The sequence below is a fragment of the Paramormyrops kingsleyae genome, chromosome 7, assembly GCF_048594095.1.
Source record: "Paramormyrops kingsleyae isolate MSU_618 chromosome 7, PKINGS_0.4, whole genome shotgun sequence".
Classification (NCBI taxonomy): domain Eukaryota; kingdom Metazoa; phylum Chordata; class Actinopteri; order Osteoglossiformes; family Mormyridae; genus Paramormyrops; species Paramormyrops kingsleyae.
This window is the reverse complement of record NC_132803.1, coordinates 19185632-19212849: the sequence shown is the minus strand read 5'-3', so window position 1 is coordinate 19212849 and position 27218 is coordinate 19185632. Positions and strand designations below refer to the sequence as shown.

The 27218-nt window shown below is 39.7% G+C and overlaps 1 protein-coding gene across 1 annotated transcript; it reads right to left on the bottom strand.

The window, feature by feature from the left end:
- Positions 1–1033: 1033 nt before the first annotated feature.
- Positions 1034–25243, bottom strand: LOC111849839 (sorting nexin-18). Its single transcript, XM_023823076.2, has 2 exons — positions 23408–25243; positions 1034–2789 (listed from the first exon to the last, which is right to left on the bottom strand). Exons 1-2 carry the CDS (start codon positions 24906–24908, stop codon positions 2536–2538), a joined length of 1755 nt encoding a protein of 584 aa, XP_023678844.1. The 5' UTR covers positions 24909–25243; the 3' UTR covers positions 1034–2535.
- Between the last annotated feature and the right edge of the window lie 1975 nt (positions 25244–27218).

The window sequence follows — 27218 nt, the reverse complement described above, 5'->3', positions numbered from 1 at the left end:
GCAGGAATGTCAGGGAATGCAAGATGGGGGGGGAGGGAGGCACACATGCAACATGGAGGCTGAAACAAGCAAAACCAGGCAATATCTTCTGATCTATGTTAAAATTTACAGTGGAAGGCGGAAACTGATACAATACAATATACAGACTATGTCCAGTTGATGCATTTATTTTGTATTTGTATGTTTTTTTCCCCCCATAGTTCAGTATCTGTGCAGTCCAGCTACACTGCAGAGAGAAACTTGTAAACCACATTTGCGGGATAATACAGAAGACTAATGTGGCACAGCGGGGATTAAAATGGAATCCCTAGTTGGGGGGGGGAGCAAAACAAAAAATCTTAAAAATCAATGTGACTTACATTTTATCAATGGTAAAAGAAAGGAAGGAAAAAAAAGAATAAGAATTACCCAGAGAAACAATGCAAGTGAGTGAAAGATGAAGATGTAGGTCAGATGATGTATGTTATGTAATACATAGAGGCCCACAGGGTGTGCTTGGGGTATAAAGTCAGATTCTGGCCCCCTGCTTTATCTACAAGATGACAGAGCATGCAGGCAAGCAGCCTCCAGCAGCAGCAGCCTTTACCCTGGTTCATCCCCCCCCAGGGGGGCACTTAGAGCGCCAGCAGCAGCAACACGGCTGCCCTTCCACATTAATTTATCGCCACAGAAGGGTGAGCCTGAGGCTGCCGCTTCAGCCGGACAGGAAACGCCACGTCGCCCGCTGTGGCTGACCGAGCCTGGCCAGGCCCCGGACATCAGCAAACACCCCTCGTCCCCTGGGCTCACTGACGCACCACGATCAGGCCTCCTTCCCACAATGGGCTTCAGCCGCTCTCTCCAGGAACGCCCAGGCTTCGGCCAAATCCACCCACTGTATGTTTCTTTTAGCAATTTATTAAAAATGATAAGCGCCTATATACCACCCGACATTAAACAGTACAAATCTCATACTAATCCATCTTATAATTCTTTACTTTGTATATTAACATTTGTTCACTTGGGTTTGGTGCAGTTAGCTCATACAAGACTATTTCAGGTATTTCAAACCAGTTTTTATTTTGCACAGTCATTCAAACAGTGGATATTAAGTTGTGATTCAAATGGTCCAATGCTAACAGGATAACTGGGATGAACTGAAAGAATAACAGCGAACGGAGCAGGGAACTTTTTGGTTAGTAAACAACACCTAAAGGTAATATAAATACCTTTCAACGTCAGGTAGCTGATACTTTAGCAACAACAATATTGAGGCAACTTTAGCATTTGTTTCTTTTCCTCAATTTCTACATTTGAAACAACCCAACTGTTCCTCCAAGATGTTGTTATAGTGAAGCGGACAACATAAATGTCCAACCCTGCAAATCATAGAAGAAAGGATTCCACTAAATACAATCCAGACCTGGCCAGTAAGGTGCTTGCCCATATTTGGCCTACTGAAATGCCTCCCCACAAAAAGTCAAGAATCCCAGACTTGTTAGGTTTTTTTGTGCCTGGAAAGCTTGGCGATTGTATGAAACACCCATATTAACTCAGACGACATTCATTTTAAAAACAATACTTCTCTTCTTGTCTTGATTTCATCCCTTAGTGATGACTTCATCCTTCACCTGCTTCTCAAGTAAAACTTGCCAGGATTAGCATGTAACCCCATCAAGAGATCTCGATAGCCTCGATTCTCACAGAGACATGACATTCATAGGAGGAAATACAAGAGCATCAGAAGGGCAAAAAACAAACAAACAAACAAACAAAAAAAAAGCGCTCTCATCCCCCAAGGAAACTCACGCAGCTGGAAAGTCACCGTCATTGTTCATTCTAATGCAACAATAAGAGATTAAAAAACAGTCCACAAATCTGCAAGTATGCAAGGCATGAAAGGATACCAGGGAAACCAGCAGAAGGCACAGGCTGTGGCAAAAGCTGCTTGCTTGGTAGTTGTAAACATTTTGTTTCTTATTTGTAAAGACAGAGATTGCAATCATGCCAAAGACGCATCCAAGGCAGTCACAGAAGGCCAGTCGACAGCGCTAAATGTAAATAGAGACTTATTCTGCATATCCTTTTGGAGGCTTATTACGAAATTAAAAAAACCTATTTTCTCAATAATATGGTTAAACATAAGTGTTAACTAATTAAAAGTTAAAACTTACACTGATAGTATAAGCAATGATATAACTTGCTTTCATCATGTAAGCTACTTTTTTTTTTGTTGTTAAATGACTGACTATGTTAAACACACCTTAAGCTCACCGCTGCAATAGCACGGATGCCAACACAGGGTCTTGTTAGCCTTCAAAAATGCATAAACTATCGCCCCGAAAAATACATTCCCGGGCAAGGTTAAAAATAATATAATATCCTGCCCCCTCAGATCAACAGCCGTCAGAGATGAATGCAGTGGATCTGAGCATGTGAAAGAGAGGCAGTCATGGCCGAGGGAGACCAGGCCCAGTGCGGCCAGTGATGCTAAGGCAGTGCCTGCTAATACCGTATAAGGGAGCGAGAGGCAGGTGCCCCCTCGCCAACACCGCACTAGGCGTTGTCGTACTTCTGCAAAGCCTCCTCAAGCTTGGTGGTGATCTTCTGGAAGAAGCCAATCTGCTCACGGAGGAAGTGCTGCATCTGGGCCTTGAAGTCTCGCACGCGGATCTGATGGAAATGGTGGATCTCAGCCAGCGTGGCGAACGAGATGATGTTGCAGCGCTCGCAGATGCCGTCTGCGCTCGCTCCCTCCATCTTGCCCTCGTCCACGTGCTTCTGGCTTTCCTTCACTTTGGTCAGGGCTCCTGTGTGGAGAATAGAAAACACGGTTTAGCCACTGTGAGGGTAACTCTATTGGTTGGCGGAGGGGCATGAACACACCTGACCTTTGCTCATACACTCACGTCAAAATGGAGAAGCACACTTGCTGCCTGGTTCAAGAACAGACTGTTTTTTTCTCTTTTTATCTATCTCAGCTGGAAATGATCTTTTTTTATCTCAGTGGGAAATCGTTTGGTGGGTGAAGGGGCAAAAAAATGCTTTTTGTACATGGTTCACATCCTGTGAACCAGTACAACATTTAGCTATAATAAACATAAATTAAATAAATTTAAAACAGTGTGATAGAACATATTGTTTAAAAAATACAAATTTTACCTCCTTGAATGTACTTCCAAATAAAAACAACAAACAAAAACCAAAACAGGAAAGGAGAAGGATTTGTGTTTGTTGGATTCAGGCTGCATAACATCCGCTGGCTACAACTGAATAGGTCTATAGAAAAAATATATAATCATAAAAAAAGAACATAAATTACTTTGGACAACTGGAGGAAGTTTCCCATGAAAGAAGAATTTACACCCTTTTGGTACTGGTATGAAACAAGTGATATCATTCAACAGCTGCATGACTTCATCTCTGTGAGAGAAGGATTTGCACTTTTCCAACCTCTCCCAACAGCTCAAGGGCCCAATGTTGTCAGCTTGGAAAAAATCATTACTTATTCATTTAAAACACCTAAAAGTATTTTCTCATCTGCCTGCTACTTCATGACAGGAAAATTAATCAAGCACCATGAAAGTTTATAAAAATAAAATAAAAGCCATTCTGTAATTTGAAGCTCTTAAAAGTACTATTTTAAGACAAGACTTTAAGATATGAAAAGAAAACAGTTGGGCAATAGATGCCATTACATACGTGCATTCCAAAAGTCTTTTCACAAACAGGCTACCACACCTTTACTCCATAGATATAAGGACATGGTCAATGTCACCTAAAGGAACGTTAATTATCCTGTCCAGCATCTTTTGGTTGGATGTCAGTTTCTATTATTGAAATGGCTGCATGGCGGCATACCTCTAGGGGATGATTATTCATCTTAACTGCGTTCCAGAAAAGGCTGTGCGCCACAACTTAAATAGCAGGAATGATAAGCAGTTAATGACACCTGACTAGTGACGCCGGAAACAGGTAATTAAGCTTGCAGCCATCAACATACGGAGGAACGGCAATTACCAGCGTACTCTTCAATGCAGATATGGAACCTGGGAAGACACATTGTTGAGCACAAGCTTCTTTTCTTGTGAATAAATTCCAGCTTTCCAACCAACCAATGGAAGATTAAAAAGAAGAACTCAATCACCTGTAGCTTTAAAGGTCAAATAATATGATTCACAGGCTAATTAACAAACTTCTTGGTTAAAGTGATATTTTTCGCATATGAATTTGTGTATATACAGAACAAGTATGCATTTCAAGAATTTCCTCCTGGGACCAATAAAGTTTTTCCTATCCCAAAAAAACCTGACTTCATGATTTTTTTAATAATCTAAAAACAGAATTGAGGTCAATTCTGAAGATTTTCATCTGTCCAAACAAATATGCAGTGATCCCCGGAAGTTACGTTCCAGATCCATCAGTGATGGGTAAAAATCTGTGATAGAAAAACCATATATTTAAGCCTTAAAATACCCCTCTCACACGCTTTGAACACATGTAAACTTATCAAAATACACTTTGTGAAAACATATGATATGTGGTTGTCAGGCTAAGGATATGAGTAACATATGAGTGAGGGGGATCACTGTATTCAGACGGCACCAAAAGAAAGGAAAAAAAAACACACACACACACACACACACACACACACACACACGACAATAGATTAATAGGCTGAATGATTTGGGGAAAATATGTAATCCGATTAGCAATTAGATATTGTGACAGATTTGATTGGTGATATAATTTTTTAAAATTCAAGCTTCAGGTTAATATTCAGTGTGTAGTACATTTAAAACATCTGACACAGCATAACCACATAAGGTACCATCGAAATATTAACTGGTCTGTATTCTAACCCAAGGATGAGAACTTAACAGGGCAGTTCACCCCAAAACTGAGAAAGATATGTTTTAGAGGGGCTTTAGTGCTATCTAGCCGTCTAGGATGTTCTGCTGGGAGTTGCCTAGTTTTGCAGACATTGCCCGTAGAGACACTGGGCTTCTCTTGAATATAATGGGAGTCCCTTTAAAGATATGAATTGCATCCAACATGTATTTATTCATTTTTTTTTTTTAATTAGCAGAGATCAATCAAACACAAAGACAAAAGCTATGAACGTGTAAAATTAAATAACTAAAATTCCTGTACGAAAAACGAACAGGTATCCTGCAGCCAATATTGTTTGTACCCCTAATAATAGGACATTTCTGTGAACAATCTCTGACCATGAAATAGGTAGGTAAGCAGCGGAATCTATATTTTTTCACAACACAAATGTAACGTTTTCTTTGGGTTTCACATGTTTGTTGTTCATGGGCATATATACAGTACAGATGCCTTGGGCCACTTTTGTATGATGAGCATGACTGGTAAACTACTCTCAGAACACTTTTAAACCCTGGATCAGATGTGCTGTATAACGCATATCCTAAACCACAGCCTTTGCGATGTGCTAATCGCGTTGTTTCAAATTGCGATTTCGATTTGAAATCGATAAGTTGTTCAACCCTTGTTATAAAGTAACTCAGTCGATTGGATTTCCTCATTTCAAGGTCTTTTTATCGACATTCGATTACACAATCACGAAAACTGGAAATCGTTACTTGCCTTCATAATTTGCTTTAAATTCTATTCCACAATGACAGAAAAATGACATAGCAACAAAGATAATTAGCAACTACTCAAAGACTCAAACATAAAAGCATTCTTATGCATGACAGTTAAGTCCAGCATCCTTGGTGACAGCACAGTTTATTCACATTCGAAGACCAGTTCGGGGGAAACAATGAGATTTGTGTACTCAATTTATGAATTACATTGCATCTCTTCCCTCATTTAGTCTCCTTGCATTACTCAATATACCACATAATACGCTACAGTACACGGTCCCAGAACAAGGACGCATTCATGTTCCACGGTATATCTCCCCTACAAGATCAATTTTAGATTTCATTTGTACCAAAATAACCAATGATTGTAACCTTGGCTACAAAGACAGCAATCTCTCAGCTTCAGCTTTAACTTCAACACTGTTACACTGAAGGAATCTCTGTTTTTTTTGTCAAGGACGGAAGCCAAATACAACACACTGGGGAGACAAGTGCCGGAAAACAGGAGTGGCATTTCACGTAAGAGGTGTCTGTGCATTTTTATCAGCCCCCAGGATACAAGTCTCCTCCCACTGCTGTTTCTCCAAATGCCTCAAGCCCCTGCAAATTCACATACAGCTAACTATTACCGCGATGCTATAAATGCAGGCCAAGTCATCTGTACCACTCACTGGTGAGGTACAAAAAAACCCATGTAATGTCATTTACCCTCTTAAAAGCACCTCTGCCAATTAAATTCAAATTGACACGATTTATTAGCTAACACAGTGGGGCACATTTCAGGATTTTGGTCCTTCCAGGACATACATCTTTAAGTTGGGGAAAAAAATAACAAAAACAAAACAAAAGCCAGTGGCCTTCATCACCAGCTCCCTTGGTGCCAGATGCTTTGACGTCTCTGACGGACGTCTCTGACGCTTTGGCTGGCTTCTGATAAGGAGCTGTGGAACATTACTGAGTGAAGGGCTGCCAGAGGGCAAGACGAACCCATGACACAGTGAGGGCTGAGCAAACTAAATCTATATGCAAAATGGAGACTAGATGCAGACTGAACCAAAACACACTGATAAGCATAAGACAAAAGCCACACATCCACTACCCTGAGGCAACTTCCTGCTAGCACTGCACCTCTTTTAACACGAACCCCCTGAACTGGCCATAAAATAACCCTAACAAGACACCAATGCTAACGAGGATCAGCTGGGTTTCATTAAAAGGGTTACCTGAGGGCACAGAAAGTATGGAATAAAACACAAGAGAGACTAAACAAAAGCTTTTTTAGACAGCCGACGCACTGACTTGACTTGGAAACAGTGGTGGAGGGAAGAATGGCGTCTAAACCGTTCTCTATAATTATGAGGCCCATTCAACAGAGAACTGGAACAGCTGAGAAGCACTTTCAGCCACAGGCTCACCTCTTAAAGCTGCACAAATATCTTTTCATCAAGACCAACAAACTCCTCCAATCACTGACCTACTCTGTCTTCAATGACTATCCCTTAATTGTGGTCTTCTGGCAACAGTGGATGCTCCTGTATTTTGCATTTGTCTAGTAGGAATTGAATCATGGCTCTTCTGACCTTACGTTCTTAGAATATTAAGCACTTCATTGTAGCCCTTATACCCAGGTTGTATGCTTGACAGCTGTAAGCTTGTCATCATCTATCTCACTCCTACGTCACATCTGCCAAGTAATATAAATGTTCCATTCCTTGGTTATATCAGTCTGGGCTCTATACTCCTAACCCCACCCAACGCAAGGATTCTAATCCAACTTGCTTTTGCCCGTCACTGCACCTCGTTCCACCTGCAACAAATTATACACCTTCCTTGTTAACAAGGATGCTATGCCTCACTTGCACCACCTGCATTGTACTCCACACCTTCATAACTTTAATAGGGGTCTGTTGTGCTGGGTGTATTAATGTAGCTTTTTAATGTAGCTGGACAAAAAAAAAAAAAAAACAATTGTTGAAAGAACAATAATGCCCCTTCTTACCTTAAGCTAACATTAAAGGCCCAAATAGATATCCAAGTACAGAGTGAAAAAATATGGTTACAGATGGACTGCACAAGATGACAAACTGTACCGTAATGTAAAAAATCCTAAAGATAAAAGGTAGGACTGGGTGATATCATATCGCGATATCATATCCATATTATATCGCGCATGCACAATAATCAGCAGGGTTTCAGATGACAGGCAAAACATTTGGCTGCAAACCAACTTTTCGGTGCTATACATGTTGGCATATCCTTTTGTTTAATAAACGTGTTGGACTTTAAATCAGCAAAAAAATTATGTGGTGCCTACTGCAGCATCTGGCCTCCTAATCACATAGGAATGGAAAACCAATTAAAACTCGGGTTTCAAGTAAGGTGAATACAGTGGTACCTCGGTTCTCGAACTCATTAGAACTCGAATTTCTTAAGTTGAACCAACCAGTTTAAAAAAAAAAACTCGATTTGAATCTCAGAAGTCGAATGGTGAACACCAACCTAAGACAACTTGTACGCACGGGGAAATGAGTCACGCGGCACGTCTCTCAGCGGAAACAAAGGGTAAGGCTTCAGTCTCAGCCTCGCATTCGCTGTCATAGCATCCTGCATGTTTACACTAGCTGAATACTTATATTTAGACAGTAAAAATACATTGATAGACAGTAACAGTAATATTATATAATAAAATATACATTTATAATAAGGAGTCACAATTCTCAGCTTGAAAGGTCTTTACAGAGGAACAAAACCTTGACTACAAAGGCTGATTATACTTCTGCGTTGAATCATCGCCTTAAGTATGACATAGCTGTGTACCCCACCCATAGCCTGATGTACACCTCCCCAGAAATGTGACTACATGTTGTGCGATGCAGACCACAAGAACTCCGATTGGTCCGCTTGGTAGCAATCGAAGAAAGTGTACACCAAGATGTACTTATATTGGTCATTGAACCTGACGCATTAGTTATATGCGACAATATATGACTTGAATCTAACATTAAATAACTAAATAACTACTGCTTCAGTTTAATTTTCTCTCGCTTCCTGATAACTGGCGCTAAAGCCACGGTCTTTCTCTGCTAGCATTAGCAAAACTCCATGTACTCTGCGCTATGGTGCGTCTTTAGACGTCTGATCAAATTGCTTGTGTTAAATGATGTGTTGTCCCTCCCTACTCTTGAGACTATAGCAGAAGAGAGCTTAAAGTCTGCTTCACTTCTGTCATCATCCCTTACCTTAAAATATGCCCAAACTGCTGACATCCTCCGCGTATACTCCGCAGTTTGCCAATGCCGGTGTTCTCTGCATTTATCCTTCCCAATTGTTTCCAACTGACAAATCTCTTGCTAAATGGCAAAATCTGATTGGGCAGCAAAAAAGCAAATGCCACGGCTTTGAATTTTAATGCAATGTTGCAATTCAGTAGTATCAGTTCTTGATATCTGACATTTTTTATCAGTTTGAGCATATGAGTGCAGTATCGCACTGATACCAGCATCAGGTATCGGTATTGCTGCATCCCTAAATTAGTGAGGATTTTCTAATCTGATAACAAATGTGTTGCTGTAGCTTTAAAAAAAAAAACTAGTTATGGAATGGTTGTTTGTTTCTAAATTTGGTGGATGAATTTTAAACAGAGAGGCAGAAACAAAGAAATGTTGTCGAAGTCAGATTAACTAAAGCAGCAGCTCTTAAAAGGCCCAAATTATGAGCACATGCGAGAAAGTCATGGCGATCTAGCAAGTATCATATAGCTGACTGTAGACTGTCACTTCCCATTTTCCCTCCAAATATAGGTCCATTAACATGGCCAAGGTTCACCTTCCTGTTGGTAAGGAAACGATGGAAAATGTGAGGCTAAATATCAAGGATTTTATAGAGCAAATTAGATAGTCGATAAACAATTTTATTTCCTTTGGTCTTATTGAATTTGGTCGCACGCAAACTCACGAAGAACCAGCAGCAGTTCCCTTCCACGGAGCTGTCCTTCCCGTAGGGGTAAGGATGATGGTGACGTGATAAGTCATGTGATTTATAATGGGAAATGGAGGGCAGAGCATTTCACACCATTAGTTACTGAGCTCCGAGTGCAACGCAAAATGCTAGTGCATTACACAAAGTTACTGTGTTCACAAAAATAAGCACACAAATACGCGTTGGACGTTCCCATGGAAAAAAAATGAGGGGGGGGGAGGAGACAGGTAGGTATTTCACTGAGCGATTCAGGGTAAAGTACCTTGCTCAAGGACTCATTCTGAGACTTGAGCTGCAGACCCTAAACACTATGCTGCCTGTGGCCACAAATACAAGAGCAATTGTAAGCTTAACGGTAACTTATCTACCAACTCCCAGCAGTGAGGAGGGAACGACGCAGTTTCATCACTTGCTGCTGCCAAGACATTGTTATTAGGAAAGGTAATTAACCGCAGAAAGTGCTTTGAAGCCGTGGCCTTCTTTCATACAAGGACCCCCCCCATCTTCACCCACGCTTCTCACACAGCCATGACACGACGCACACCGCGTTTCATCCTGCCGCCTCTCCTAACTTCCACAGAGGCAGCAGTGCATCAGCAAATGCATCTAGGAGCACGCAATAGCTTCAACTGCCTCAACACATACGAGCAAACAAGGAGTCTACTTCTAATTATTAAAACCTTGTAGTATAGCTACATTTACAGCACTGAATAAGCCAGTCAGAAAATAAAGCCAAGGGTGGAATAAATCAAAATAATCAGGGAGATTACGTAACAATTTGCACGGTTTGGCCTCATGGGCCTTTTGTGGTTGAGTATCTAAAATACTGCCCAATACATCTTAAGGCTACAGCCCCTCTTAGCAGGGGACTTGCATGAGTGAGGTAGTGTGTCATATTTAAAACGCTACATGGAAATACACAAGGCCATTCACTCTCCTAGCCAAGGAGCTAAACACAAGGCGAACTCAAGGGACTCACACAAATCATTTGATTTCATGAGCACGGAAATATTCCAGAGAAACATACAAGCATTTAGAAATAATAATGTATAAACATTCTTTTTTTTGCAACAGCATGCATCTGTCATTAAAAAAAGTGTAATGAAGTAAAAAAAAACCTGTATTTTTACAACAGAATTTAAAAAAAGGAATATTGTATTAATTCCTGAGGCTGATACGGGATTCTTGTTTTATGACAGTTTTGGAAAAACACTATGAATATATGGTGATTTTTATTTACATATGCACACAAATAAATAAATTCTCTTTGCACATCCATCACTGTAGCTACATTTTACCCATACTTGTCAGACAACATCCTGTCCATCAATATCTTCTCAAATGCAAGGAAGTCAATATCTCAAAATAAGACAATTCTGTAGAGTGCCATCAAGATGAGAGAGAATTCAAAATGCCCATATTGGTAAAAACCTGAAAAAAAGCAATCTAGGAACAACAATTAGGGAATATAGTATAATTATTGCTTAGTTGCTAGCTGGTCTCTCCTACTCTTAGGGTGCACACAAAGTCATGCAACCTCGCGCTCAGCTTATTGTGGTTTTATAGGTGTGAGAAGTGATGCGAACTGGGTGTGAATTATTTGCAGGATCCATGTCATCTCTACTCGTCTTGAACAGCAGAGGAGAGGAGAGGAGAAAGGCTAAAGTCCTCACACACTATACTGTGTAGCAGGGGGAGAATAAGAATTCTCAATTTCAATGAGACAAACAGGGATGCAAGGTTTTTTTTCTCAAAATAAAGAAACATAACCCCAAAAATGTAGCTACTTTCCATAACAAAGTTCAAGATCCAAGAAAGAAAGAATTACTAGAAAGAATCAGAGCTCATGTCTATCTAATATCAAAAGTAACAAATCATTAACATAAATGTTAACATAAAAGGCAAAAGAAACCAACACTAGAGTAGCTCAAAGAAACGTCAACAGACATATGTGAGGGTAACCCAGTACCACATTTCGGTATATTTACATTTAGCTAGTTAAATGAAGCTTTTAACAAAGGCAACTTACTTACTTTATCCTTTCATAGAGCTAAACACTTTACTGCAGCAATACGAATTCTGCACACTATTCATGGGCAGGATAACAACATGCCTGTAAGAATTTAAACACACAGTCTTCAGGTTAAAAGTCTTGGCCCTTAATTAACTTGTTACCCCATTTAAAAACAACAGAGCTTCAGTACACCATGACACCACCACTGTACAGAGGGTCACAGCTGTTGATATCTGAGAACAGAACCTAGGAGTACTGGTAAGAATATCTGATAGCACAGTGATTGCGGCTTTGAAGTCCCAAAGCCCATCTTTACAATTTCAAGTGAAGCAGAGATGAAAGCTGTGCAGGTATTCAAACTCACAACAAACAGACAGCTAAAAGCTGCACGCGAAATGAGATACAATATCATTCGCCTGTAGAAATTACGATTGTTATTTTATCTATTTTTATCTGAATTCATTCATAATGTCCTTATTGTACATTTACTATGTAAAGTTAGCTACATATACATCATTCAACACCTGCTACATTTATTCAGGAATGTTCATTCAATGTAGCTGTAAAACATATATAAGAAAAATGCCCATGGACTCCCTTTTCAGATTTCAAATCTTAAAACTTTACCACAGACCCTTCATGATTTAAAAAAGGCGCAAAATAGTCCACATTATAGTGAAGGGATGACTGTGCAAAACTACCAATTCCCAGCTCTAAAAATTTACTTGGGGGGGGGGGTACTTTATATTCTTCACTGTCTCACCTTAAGGTGAGCAATCGAATTCGTTGTGCTGAAATATTTACTAATACAGTGGTACCTTGGTTATGCATCCGCTTTGAAATAAGTCCAACTTGGTATACGTCCTGTTCGGAGGGGAAAAATTTTGCTTGGTATATGACCTTTGTGTAGAATATGACTCGCGTGCTAGAACTTGTATGGGTCAAAATGAGTCACGACACCACATGCTACCCTTGTTTGCCTCTCTCGAGACAAATCCATGACTGCCCACGAGTGTCAGCACGCCAGCAGCTACCATTCAGTGAACAACCCAGGCAATAACTTTCTGTGAATTTTCACGTGATTTTGTGTTTTTTCTTGTAAATTTTTGGTAAATTCATTAACGATAAGTTCTAAGAAAGTTAATGAGAAGAGCCAAACAATGAAGAAAATGGTTAGGATCACCATGGAGGTGAAAAAAGATTGTTGAAAAGTATGAAGGTGGCATGCGTTTTCGGCACTTGGCTGCTGCATACCATATGCCGAAAACCTACTAGGGATGGCACGGTTCATGAAAAAAAACCGAACCGTTCGGTTCGCTTGTCTCGGTTCGGAGCATGCATGCGTCGCACGGTTCGACGGTTCATGACATGCGCAATGTAGCCTCATGCCCCGTATGTGACGTCAGTGTGTTTTCCTTTCGCGCGAAAGAATAGGCTATATGCACAGAGCGGTGTGACGTAGTTCCGGTAAAAGTTCAGCCAGCTAAGTAATTTCCGGTAGCCTTTCGTTTGCTGCGTTTAGCTCGTGTTTTCGGCGTTACCACCCTGTCTCTGAAGAAAACGTTTAAATTTCAGCCAACCGATAGCACAACATCTGAACACTGTTGTGCGCCTTTGTTGTGTGACTTTATTTAATGTGCGGTTAGGCACTTTGTTAAAGAAAATTAAGTTCTGTGACAAAGCACTCCAGTGAGTGTCATGCCTCGATCGTCCGCTCTTTCCGTGTGCCACGCCCCCTCGTTAACCCTGTGTGGATTCCCCGTGTTTACCAGCTGTTCCTGATTGTTGTCAAATTTGTCATTACTCCATTGTATTTAGTCCGCGTTTCCGTTTCTTTCTCCAGTCCGGTCATTATATTGTAATTCTGCTTTACCGCTCGTCTGTGTTCCTTTTGCTCATTAAACCCCGCATTCCCCCGATCCTAGGTCTCCTCGCCTCTGCTTCCCCGGTCAGCGTTGTAACAGTGAGCCTGCTTCCATGCTGCAATGTGAACATTTGCCATGTTCCTAAAAATTCTGTTTATTGCACAGTGTCTGACCACACAGACCTACAGGCTATTGCCAGATGATCATACTAGACATATCAACTGGACATATTTTGCACTATTACAGATTGATGTCTTGTACATATACAGAAACTGATTTTATCGATTACTCAAGAACATTCAATATAATTAATACCAATTTTTTTATATATATATAACGAACCGAATCAGGCTTAATCAAGATAGGTGATCTATCATTTTAACGATCCCCAATTAAATTAACCCCGTGGACCGGACAAATACAAAACGAATGATTAAACATTATATGCGTCTCTTTTTGTATGTTTTCTAAATAAGACCGCGTGCCCATACCCAACTGTAATAGCGATTAAAGCGATCTATTCTCTTAGCATTTATGTTAAGGCAAGACTTTTATTTTATTACTGTTCTGGGATTAATAATGTTTAATAATTTTAATAATGTGCTTTAAGTCAAGTCAAATTCAGTTTATGCATGATTACATGATATAACTTTTTAAATACTGTACCCTAAATTGTGGATAATTAAGCTATATATATCATATGCTGAAGTACATTTCTGGAGTGTTAAAGATTAAAAGAAAAAATAACAAGAACCGTACAGAACCGAAAACCGTGACCCTAAAACCGTGATACAAACCGAACCGTGGGTTTTGTGAACCGTGCCACCCCTAGTACCTACGATTGTGAAAAACAGACGTTATTAAATCGGCTAACGTTGCGAAGGGGGTGAAATTTGTATTTATGTATTTTAGTATTAAGCAGTGTTTAAATTATTTTATACAACCCCTTTAATGTATAATATGCCAATAACAATAGGATTTTTTTTTCCCCATGGGAACAGATTAATCATTTTCCCTTTATTTCTTATGGGAAAAATTTGCTTGGTATATGTCCTGTTTGGTATAAGTCCAAGGATCTGGAACGGATTAAGGACGTATACCGAGGTACCACTGTAGATCCTTCTCGTGAAATTTTAGCAGAGCATTGTTTGCGAAACGCATTTTTGTCATTTTTGCTAAAGTTAACATAACTCCGCACAGCAGTGTTTAGTATGTGGGAGTGCAAAGCAATATGGGTCACCATTTTAAAGGGAATTATTGGCAGTAAATATCAGTTCATTTTAAACTATCGACCAATGACTCACTGTCACTGTATCGGCCGATACTGACAGCTGGCCGATACAATTAATGCATCTCTAATACTTACCATATATTTAGCTTGGTAAGAAAATTTACTTAACCAACATGATTTTAACATTACCAATAAATCGATAATATTAGGGATTTTGCTTTACCGATATGCATTTAATTGCAAAGCCAATTATTATATTACATGTAATCCAAATTTTCAGACACAGACTTGAAGTAATAGCTAGAAATACTATAATGCTGAAGTTATATAAAAATGATTGTGTTATGACTGTTAGACGTGTATGTACACACAGTTAACAGGGGTCCCCTCAGTACACACTGAACAGTGATCCATAGCGCTTCCAGCAGTGAACAATATTATACAATTTCGCTGCCTTTTGAAGCGTTACAGTTGGAGTTTCAGCAATGCTATGGTATAGCTGTATATGAAAAATTCATACTGTACAGGAAATTAAAATCAGTATAGCAGTTGAAACTGTATACCACCCAGTTTTATTACAGCAATTTCAGAGCAAAGTCTGAGAGATAGTAGAGTAGTGTAGCACATGACTATGAAAATGAACAGCACTGCAGTGAGATTAGCATTGTGGTCGGATATACAGCGCATTTAGCATTACGGCTGAAAAAGCCAGATGTTAACCCACGTCTACACTGTTACGCAACAGCTACAGAATTAAACCTTTGTAGTGCACATGCAGTCTTATTGGAAAAACATCTTCTTTGCCAGAGGTAGGAGTAGGTCTCATTTCTGCTTTCCTAAATGGTGGGCAAAAATCATGTCCTTTATCTCAGGCTCAGCACATTGAAATGTAAAACAGCTACATGACATCAAAACAGACAACAGCACAGTGCACAAATTAGCCATGGAGAAATCAGAAAACACGTAACTCTCTTTTTACAGTCCAAAGCCAGCTCTTGGACATAGCCTGCTTGTCATCAGGATACTGAGAACTGTGTAAATTGAAAACAAACCCAAAAATCACTGAACACTGAATCCTTAGAACTGGCTCACTAATCATACAGATCATTTACATTTGATTTGGCTGTTAAAAACAACCCATATTGAGTGTACTGAGTGTAATAAACAGAGGGAATCATACATCTTCTACGCTGATAACCTCAACCCTCAAGTTTAGTCCTGCATTATTCAGAATTCATAAAATGTGATGTGGAAACATACTTCCTATATTATATAACACAAAAGTGAAATATAATAAGAAAACATTAAAGAGCAACCTTTAAAGCTCAAATAATTTCTTCTGAGACGTGTGGCACGATATTTTTGTTCCTCATTTCTGTGCACCTGTCTTTCCATCACCGGTTCAAAAGCGACAGAAAGAGCGACAAGGAACTGTGTTACACACATGTGCTTTTGAGGGCCCTTCAAACCAAAAGGAAGTTATCTAACTTAGTCATTTGCTCTTTGTTATAATGCCAATATAATTGGGGGGTGATTATCAGGCAGGCAGGGGGGTTGATCAACAATATGCATCATAACCATTAAACTGGCAAGGTCCATCTATGTTAACAAATGGCTATGGCAACATGTGAGTTTGTAATCACATATCCTTTTCAAATATTATACCACATGAGCAGGAGAGACAATGGTGGAAACTTAAGTGATGGATAAGGGTACCTGCCTCTTAACCGTGAAAGGGGACAGAAGCTGATTAGAATTTTCGATAATGAATAAGAAATTCATGACATGGCATGCAAAAAGCTATCAGTTTTCCTCAGTACAGAAAATGAGGGGGGGGGGGGGCGGACATCTTTAAATATGTAAAATTTACATAGATTTTAATAAGCTACTAGCAAAAGGGTACACTGGATAATGATGAGAGAGTAAACGTGAAGAATAACATTTAACTAGTAGTTAACCAAGAGGTTTTTGGCTGCTTGGAGAAATTGAAACCATTTCTATTAAAACAATTATTCTAGACTTGGCAGTTGTATGTTTTTTTTTTTTTCCTTTTTTTGAAAACACTGGCAACCTCGACATTTAGAAAAGACACTTCTTAAAATGACCAACACTAAGACAAAGGAGAACAGAGAACAAAACTTCTGTGGGAAAACATTTTAAATCCTAGTGAAATCACAATCAGCAATAGTGCTGGGCGATAAAACGATCTCGATTTTTATTGATAAAAAGTGAGGACGATCACGATGATACACACAGGCTATAAAACTCGATCAACCAAGTTTGCTCCGTTTTAGAGAATGCACTGAGACAGACAACTCGATGGCTGATCGAGTAGAGGTTTACTGAACGCCAGCACAACAGCCAATCACCAACGACGTTGTAATTTTGACCATCCTCCCTTAAAGAAGAAATGGGTGCATTCGACTTGGGCTAGGTCTGTCTGCTGCTGACGCGACGTGGAACGCGATCTTCCGGCGGCTGCAGGGGTGGAGTATAAACTGACTACGGCCAAGTCGGACAACTTCTACTCCTCGTAGTCTGCAAGACCTGACTGCAATGGCAGCACTGCCAGAAGGGTGTAGATAAAGCTATACAAATATCACCTGCATGCACATTACTTCTTTTACCAACTCCTAGGCCTGGACGATATGGCAAAAATTTATATCACGATATATTTCTTAATTTTGGTCGATACGATATAATTCCGATATCGATATGGACAATATTAAAAAGCCTCAGGAAAAAACTGCCGAGGACACGCACAATGGTTGTCTGCAAACTGAATTTGCAAAGTCTATAATACCTCCAGGCTCCTCCTATTAAAATTATATAATTTTTTTTTTTAAATAAAAACAGTACAAAAAAAAAAGGTTCACTTTTTATTTGTATTTAGCCTTTACAAACAAGAAATGTGAAATAAACTATCAAATAAATAAAACTCTCAGACTCAGCTTATTAACAATAATATATTTCCATTTAAACTAGAACAGGCTGATTATTCATATACAGTCGAACCCGGTTATGTCGCCGGCCTAGGGGGTTGCCAAAAAGCGTCGAGATAACCGATGATCGAGATAACCGAAAACCAATATGGCAGCAATATATTAGCATGTGCTTGAAATGTATTTATGTGCGTTAATAACTGAGAATGTACATGCACGGGTTTTTGGCATTGCCGCGATTTGTTTGACGCGATCGGCATGCTATAAATATGTACGTACATCGGGGCCGGTTCTAGACATGCATATATGAGGGGGCAGACAGAAATGTGAAGGGGGCACATGGTGGCGACAAAGGCGGGAAAGGGGTGGGGTGGTGCTCTGGATAACTGTTTTTGTCATGTAATTGGATTGCACTTTGTCAGGCCTCTGCCCTAAGACCTGTCCAACTTGGGTGTCCCACCTGAAGGCTAAGCTTCTGCTGGTGTAGCTCTTAGGGTCACTGAGGCACGCAAAGCCCCTGACCACAGTAAGGTGGCAATCCCTCAGGGGGAAAACTGAAAAGTAAAACAAAAAATAAAATAAAATATTCCTCATCAGATTAAAAACAAGACATTTACCTTAATTGGATGGCCTATATCAAACATATTTGAACCCAACAAAACACTTTTCACTATTGCCAATATCACCAAAACTAAAAAGGGTAGGCTAAGTTATGAAAAAGAAAAAATCAATTCACCGAGTCTTGAAATATAAAACTGAAAAATAGGATCGGTCAGGGTTCATTTCACTACATGTTGTACTTGTTATAACTATGTATGTGACGAATAAAGAATCTTGAAATCACAACGAACAACTCGCTCAATGAGAATGAATGACGTAACCGACTGGCTAAGCTGCTTCTAGCGCCAAGGTGGTTCAAATGGTACGATCCACACTAGGGGTGTCTAAAATCGTTTTACATAAAATTTTCCTACAAGGTGAGGTTATCTTTCTTAAAAAAAAAAAAAAAAACAACAAGAAAAATGTTAATACCCCCCCCCAAACTGCTATTTTTGTCTATTTGGGGGGGGTCTTGATCGGGGGGTACTGGGGGGGGGGTACAGTACCCCCCGATCAAGACCCCCCCAAATAGACAAAAATAATTTGAACCATGATCTCACTAGTCACTATGATTTTGACGAGAGAGATTGCTGTTTCCTCTAAACCTTCCGCAATCACGCAGCTCATTTCGCCCTGCCCTGCCTACTGAGAAACTGGCTCATTTACATACTAACAGTGATTGGATGTTTAGCTGGGGGGAGGGTGAGTGGGGGATCTGCCGAGTGCTGCGTGAGCCCGCGCACAAACAGAACGCGGAGGGAAAGAGCGAACAAGAAGTGAAACTTATCATCTCGTTTGTGCCTTTTTCAGTGGATTTTTCAGCTACTGTAGTAAATCTTGTCCATATTCAGTTTGTGGGTAATTATTATTTTCTTCCTCAACTTCTAAAAGTTTGATTTAAGGGGGCAGGACGTTTGCTTAAGGGGGCGTTGCCCCAGCGTAGAGCCGGCCCCGACATACATGTTGGCTAACAAAAGGCATACCACCAACTAACAGCAGAGATTTACCAGTATACAATAAAAACCACCGTCGTTTCTTGATACAAACCTTTAATTATATTCTCCAACATTGAAAACACAAAGATCGCTCACAAAATCACAAAAAACCTGCGGGGTGTACTGTAGTTCGTTTTTACAAAAAGCTAACCAGTGTCAAAATTAAATTCACGAGTCATTTCTCTCTGACACAGCTCTGAAAAGTATCATACACGTGGTTACTATGGTTTCTTCTAAAATGCTTTGTTGCTTTTGCTTTTAACAGTCTGCTTGAAAACAAATGCTTCAATATTATTTATGCTGTCTAAAAAAGTTTTACCTGGATCACGTTTCACAGCTGCGTTGTTCAGCAAATTACCATGCGAATGCGATTTGAATACGCGCTGTTTAGCACTTGTGATACATTTTTAAAAGCCGGTGAATATATATAATATTCAAATGTATATCGAAATATCGGAAATGTGTTTAAAAATCGTATCACCGTTATCGAAAAAAATTCTATCGCGATATATATTGATATCGAATTATTGTCCAGCCCTACCAACTCCTGATACAAACTGAATAAAACTATTGTGTATAGTGGCTCTGTTTAAAAAGATAGCTGCCAGGAAAAAGATCAAATACATATACTTCAAGGATTCAAAGTTTTTATAGTTAATTCTTATTTGAATGCCTTCTCAGACTGGACGATTAAACAAATAAAGCAGCGCAACATTACAGTAACTAACAATAAATAAACCACTAACTTACGTGTACTGTTAGAGCATTTATGTAATTTATTTAAACTTTATTTTACCAGGTAAATAAACTGAAAACTAGTTCTCACTGCTTTTCGTGCTTTTTGGGAAAAATAGCAGATAACGCATTGGAACTTCCTGGGATACAAACGTCATACATGTGACTAAAATCTTCAGCCAATAAGGGCAAAGTTGTGTCGTCACGGAGGCGGTTCAAGTTTGTGCTGCACGGTCTGTCTCAAGTCGTCTTGCTCTCGCGAGGATTTTGTACCATGTGACATGGTGACGTGTGGCGATGTTTTGCAGTGCCAGACAAAAGAATCTAACTATCATTTGGCATTTTTTTGAATAAGTGTTTGTCTGGTTTAGATACTTTTCTACCTCAGAATTTAAAAAAGTTTTTAAAAGACCAAGAATAGAGGAAGATACTTGTTGCATTCAGTTCTGTCCTGCTTTATTTTATGTTTGCCCTTTAACATATTTGCAATATTATACAGTTTTGCACATTGATACATTATTATATGGTTTTGTTCATTTGAGCTATGTTCCTTTGAATACTTGAAAATCAAAAACCTTTTATAATTTTAAGGGAATTTTGTATGTAAACAGTAAAATTTTTTGGAAAATAAGTATTTGTTTACTAATATTGTTTATTTCCATGTATTCATTATTCATTCCAGAATAGGGTTAATTTTATTATTTTGATTATTACATTATTTCATGGAACAGCATTGTAAAACTATAATATTGATAATTACTGATATCGGTCACTACAGGAAAAAATATATTTTTTTGCCATATAGCCCAGCTCTAATCAGCAAAATATTTATTAAAATAATGTGCCAAAATGCTTCAAATGATCCTAAATTATCATGCTAAATGATGCTAATAACACACTGACAAAACCTGTAACTTCACATGTGGGCTTGGCAAAAGCTGAAGTTCAACCAGTTAGTGGCAATACATGAAATACTGAACATAACATAGAAGACTAACATAGAACAGGTATTCAGGTTATTTACCAAAACATCAGTTGACCTTCTGATTTCTAGGTACGAAATATCTAGACTTGCAATGACAGATCTTATGCACTACCTTTTCAGAGCCTGTGTTCAGCTGCTTATTTTCAACTCCTGACACAACTGGGCTTTCAAAGTATGCATTACGCACAAGAACAAAAACATCCATTCTCATTTAACCAGCTAAATAGAGAACACATGAGGAACCAGTTAATGACTGGTCCATTTCAGATCCAGTTTGGGCATTTATAATCCTGAGGCCAGGTAACCACTGAACAAGCAAGTATACAAACATGATTAGAATTTGCATAAGAGCGTGAAATTGCCTGTCATCTGTCAAATATTTCTCACAATTAGTTCGTAAGAGTATTCATAGACTTCCAAGTGATTTAAGCCCTGATTCTTTTGTTTGTGTTATGTTTGCATATATATTCTCTGAATTTCAGTTAACGTTTTTTTTTGTTTTCATTAAAGTAAGTTAACTATGTTATTAAGCAATTCCATACAACAAGTATGCATTCACTATAAGCATCATAGGTAAAACAGCCATTATTTCTGGCATATATTCATCAGAAACCTTTATCAGAAGCAACATACAAGTGAAGTAAACTTGGGGTCATAGAATAGGGGCAGCTGGCATTCCTGTGGGGATTATGAACATTGCTCAAGGGCCCAACCACAACGATACCACTATGTCGGTTGTGGGTTTCGAATCCAGGACCTTCTCGACACGGGGACAGATCACCAACACACGAGATACACGATTGAAACCCAATGTTAATTTATTGGAAAACAAATCCCACCCAACCTGTCCTTAGTGAACTCAGGGTCAGTCTGCAGAGAGGTAAGAACAACAAAGGAATGGTAGCATCACAGATGATCTCCTCCCACACAAACTCGATTCAAACTGCCCTCCTAAAGGCCATTCACACACACCTAGGTGCCAATATGCTTTCTTCTCTCTATACACGTGAGGAAAAAAAAAAAGCATGAATTTTGACAGGAATACAGCCAAAACGGCCGCACTGAAGTATGCAATTAATTTGGTGCATTTTCGAAATAAAAACCTTGTGACCTTTTTATGATTAAATGTCTGTCTGGTATACATCACAGTAGTGAAGTATTAGATGGAAATGTACTGTGTTAGTTAACGATAACAAGCTATGCTCTTTGACTGCTGGTTCTGTCACTTTTCTCTTAATAGCCAACAGAAATAAATCCACATCATTCATAGTCTCACTGCGGTTAATCATACACAGAAATTATTGTTTCGCTGCATGCAATCAGATACACCCTCCCAGACTGCTTTAGCAGGAAATGTAGTTACTCATTAATGTCCTGTGAATTTGCCTGATTAGCACATTAGCATCTTATTCTGTAAGCCAAATTTGTCCATCCACAGCTGTGCTCAAAATTAACCTGTTGCTTGATGCAGGTCGGGTTTGGGCCAAAGATTTGCCAATGTTGCTGTTGTGTGATAGAACTTATGGTTGATGGACTGTTGATAGAATTATCTAATATGATTAAATCCTTTCTGTATTTTTCCACAGTGCAATATGAAAAACTGGATGTCATCCCAAATCTGGGCGTAACACATAATATATTTTATAATGTATTATTTCTCCTGTGTTGTTTTGCCATCATTGCATCTTCATGACTGCTTAAAAAATTAGTACAAGTAAATCTATCCATGTCTTAATTACTTTTCCTGATCAGGGTAACAAGCCTGAAGCCTTTATTTTAAACTCCTTGTGCTGTATTTGGGGTTTGTATTCATTTTTCAGATACTTACTAACCTGTACTATTTTTATTTTAACTCTGCTTTTATCTGCTTACTCTGCTTTCTTTTTTATTTTACATTGTGAAACAAGTACCTTACCCTAGTCTTATGCACTTTGATCTATTTAGTCGTGAGTCATGTCTTATTTATGCGATTTAACTGGCCCCTAAATGAACTCCTCCCCAAAATGAGGAAAACAAAATCCTTCATAAAGCAGTAGGAGTTGCCTTAAAATGTGCAATAAGTTTCTGCCTAATGGTATGCTGGTTAATCTTCTATTCAGGGCTGGGGAAAAAGGAATCATCAGGTGAATTATGCTGAAAGCATGCAGTAGAAACAATACAATGTTAAAGTATCTAATATTAACCATGATCTGCATGTCCTGACTGCAACACATACTTTTCATTTAATACAAAATAAAGGTTTTTATTCCCTCAGGCAATGCAAAAGCCACAGTACATCTAGAAAAGGTGATGCTACACCGACAGAAATATGATTAAAAGGCAGCACACAGATTTACTTTACAACAGAGTGTCTTTTTCAATTAAAGGACTGGCTCAGAAACAGATTAATACACATGCAGCACTGAACACCTTTAGTTTAGATTAAGCTCACATAGAAAGAGAGGTGTATGGTGGGATAATGACTTTACCTTTCTGGACATGAATGATGTCTGGATAGTTAGCCAAGTGCCCCTGGTAGAGGGCTAAAAGGTCCATCACAGGGTCAAGATCCTGTCGGGGCTGCTCAGCAAAATATTCTCCAACGGTGTCATAAGCTTCCGCCGTGTACGCAATTGCGTGATTTAAGCCGACAGAGAACTGCTGCTGGTCCAGTTCAAAAGCCTGACCGAGGATCTTAAACGACAATCCAACTTTCTGGTACTCCTTCTTAAATCCAGCAATCTGCTTTCGGGCAAATTCATTGAAGGTGGTATTAACTTGTACCACACTGTCATCCATTTTTTTCGTGAAAGCCTTGAAGCCATCGATTTTACTTTCCACGTCCTGTAGGTCGAGTGGAACTGCGGGGGTGCTAATGGTGAGGAAGAAATTGGCACCAACCATTTCATCCTTCTCCGCCTTCCTCTTCCCCTGTTTCCAGGCCTTTTCATCTGTGCTGCTGCATGTGAGGAAGTGTTGAAAAACATCACACCTGGCCAAAACCGGATGGCTGGTCATGTGGTTCATCCACCAGATCAGGCCTTTCCTCCGCTTTGAAATGAAGTCTTCCTCAAACCTTCCAGTGGCCTGCTTTTCGGGGATGTGAGGAACGGAAATAACAGGAAACTTCTCCACCAGCCTTGTATACAGCCAGTCAAAATGTTTGTACCTTCTGCTGACGTTACTCTGTGTGTGAGTGGGAGTCAGCTTATATGCCACGTAACTTTTCATGCCCTTAAATTTGGTTTGTTTGGTGGGGTCATCGATGGAGCATACAAATGGGTAAGGGTTCTCCTGCCACTCCGGTCCATACTGGCCCATCACAACGCAAATCTTATCCCCATCCTTGACAAAACCAGAAGCTTCACCCAACACGAAAGCCTCACCTCCAGATTTCACAAAGGTCGAGAACCTGTTGAGGTTTCTGCTGACGGTTGCTGAGCTCTTGGCTTGCTGGGCAGTCCCACCTCGAGGCATCGATGAAGTGGACATCCTGTATGTGGATGGCCCATTCCCCTCATAGTCTGGAAAACTTCCACCAATGACGCCGGGCTCATCTGCAACTGTGGAGCTGTCATCCCACTCATCATCCCAATCATCATCACTCGCCTGACTGGGCTGATAACTGGGTGGATGTTGAACTGGAACTGGGTAGCTGGTAAAACTAGGAGCACTAGTTTTTGATAAGTTTTCATCTATTGGCTGTGTATTGTAAGATGTATCATAGCCGCTACCAGAGATATTGGCATACTTTGAGGCTTGATACCCGTCCCCGGCCGAGATGTTATTGTTATAAGACGGAGCCGTGTTCTTCAGGATCTCCACGTAGGAGGCAGGAAAGAGCCCCCTTTCCCCTCTACTGTTCACTCCCTCCAACCAACCCTCTATGTCTTGCTCACAGTACAAAGTAACGATTTCATTTTCCTTCACTGAAATCTCGCCGGGATTTTCGGAATTAAAGTCATATAAAGCTCGCGCCCTTAACGCCATAATGCGGAGCAACCAGAGCGGTACAAACAGAGAGAAACTCTCCGACAGAAACTACTAAATCAGTCCGAACTCAACTCACACAAGTCCGGGCACTTTCAGCGATTCACCACGGCTCCTCTTCAGTTTCGTCGGATTATTAGTAACTAAACGCCCAGGAACCTAAAAACTGTTACTTTTCATAGCTTTAAACGAATTCCTTTAGTAAACTGAATAATAATAAAAATGCGACTCAGCAATCACTCCCTGGTGCTTAGAGTTACAGCTCAAACGAGTCCTTGCTCCAGATGCCATAAGCTCTCTGAAATTGCAACAGCGCCAGCTATACGTCATCAGCCTGAATAATCGAGGGAGGAGCCACGCAAGACAATCGACCAGGCAACACGAATCTACCCCAGTTTCCCGGTGGGGATCAAAGTGTTTTTTTTGCAAGGATACTGGGAACAGTTATGGGAGAACTGTTGCAAGCTGTATCCCTAGTACAGTTTCTGTCGTAGATTGTGATATAGCACGCCAATGTGTTGAATAACTAATTAACTCGTGTACCTTTATTACCTATTTCGCAGAGTGCAACTCTTTGAATAGCGGAAAGAAATTCACTCTGGAAATGTATGTGCTTAACTCTGTCAGTGTTATTCCAAGAATAGAATGAAACTACCACGGCAATACAAATCGAATGCCTCAAAAGAATATTTCGAAATATATCTAGTCCTGTTTGCAGATTCTAATGGCATTTTAAGTGAAAGCTCCAGCTTGTCAAATGTAGTCCAGAATTTTTTTGCTTCTATGTCTTCTTTTAGGGGTACACGGTGATGCAGTGGTTGACAATGTCGCCTCACACCTCTGGAACTAGGGTTTTCGCCATAGTTCCATGTGTGTAAAGTTTGCATGTCCTCCCCGCGTTGCCGTGGGCTTTTCTGCAACCCCCCCCCAGTCCAACCCTAACCCCTCCACAGTCCAAAAGCATACTGAGGCTTACTGGAATTACCAAATTGCCCATACAGTAGGTGTGCTTATGTGAGTGCGTGATGTGTTAGTGTACCCTGCGATGGCTTGGCGCCCCATCCTGGTTACTCCCTGCCTTTGCGCCCGTAGCCTCCGAGATAGACTGCGGAGCCTGCAGTCCTATACAGAACAAACGTTTTCAAAAATGGATGGATGTTTTATTTTAAAGCCCAATGTAGGGACATATTTTTCAAATGGTTTTTCCTTGTAAAGGAGTGAACTAAAAAAAGGGTTAGCTAGTGCAGTCAGTTTTCATAGTAAACGATTGCTATTCCTAGATGCATGAAGTCTTGGGATTTTCCATCCATTGTTGTTTTTTTTAAAGATTTTCTGGGAAGAAAATAGTTTAGGGACTATTAAGGAAAAAAAATAACGCAATCCAAGTATCCTTTTCTTTTGGTGACTAGTATGTAGTTAATGGCTGTTGTTTAGATCTATTTAATTTGAACCAAGTGTAGAAACTATTCTATTATGGGCAAATTATGTAATGTTTAACAGCACAGTGGTACAGTGCATGGGTAGCACTATGGGCATTGTTAGCTCTGTGCTGCATGGATTTCCTGCTGCAGTCTAACAATGTGTGTGAGTATGTGTACCTGCTGTGTGATGGGCTGACATTCTCATGTAGGGTGTTTCCCTGCTTGGTGCCTTGTGCTTTCTGCATAGGCTGCAGGATCTCCTTGACCCCGTATTGAATAAGTACTTGAAGATGGATGGATGAAGTAATGTCAAACTGCTTCCACAGGAAAGAAATCAAGGCACACCAAGCAGGTAATTTTGCATGTTCTTTTCACTTATCAAAGTGGGACTGTTTTTCTACACCTGTGTGTGTGTGACGTTCAGGCCTACTTGTTGTATTTACAGTTTCAGGTTTATTTCCAGAGACTGAGTAACTGAGTAAAAAAGGTTTAATAAAATCATGTGGCCAGGACAGTGAACCCAAACTAATCTGGTAAAATAATTTTCAGTCATCTTCAGTCAACTTATTCAGATTTTATTATTTTCATGTATAGTGGTAAATTTACAGAGACTTTAAGGACAAATGAATTTGGGGTAATGTATGTGCTATAATCATTTATGTTTATATTAGGTAAATGGTTTTGTAACTGATAAGACTATTAAATGACAATAATCTGCTCTGCTCTGCAAGAGCACTTTAGAAAAGAAACAGTGAATAATAAGCAAAAATAAATTCCAAAACAAATCAGTAAAATATGTGCTTTTGTAAGAATTGATAAATAGCGCCATCTTATGGTATTTTATTAATTGGATTGTCCATCCATTTTCAAGTTATAAGATTCAGTCCTT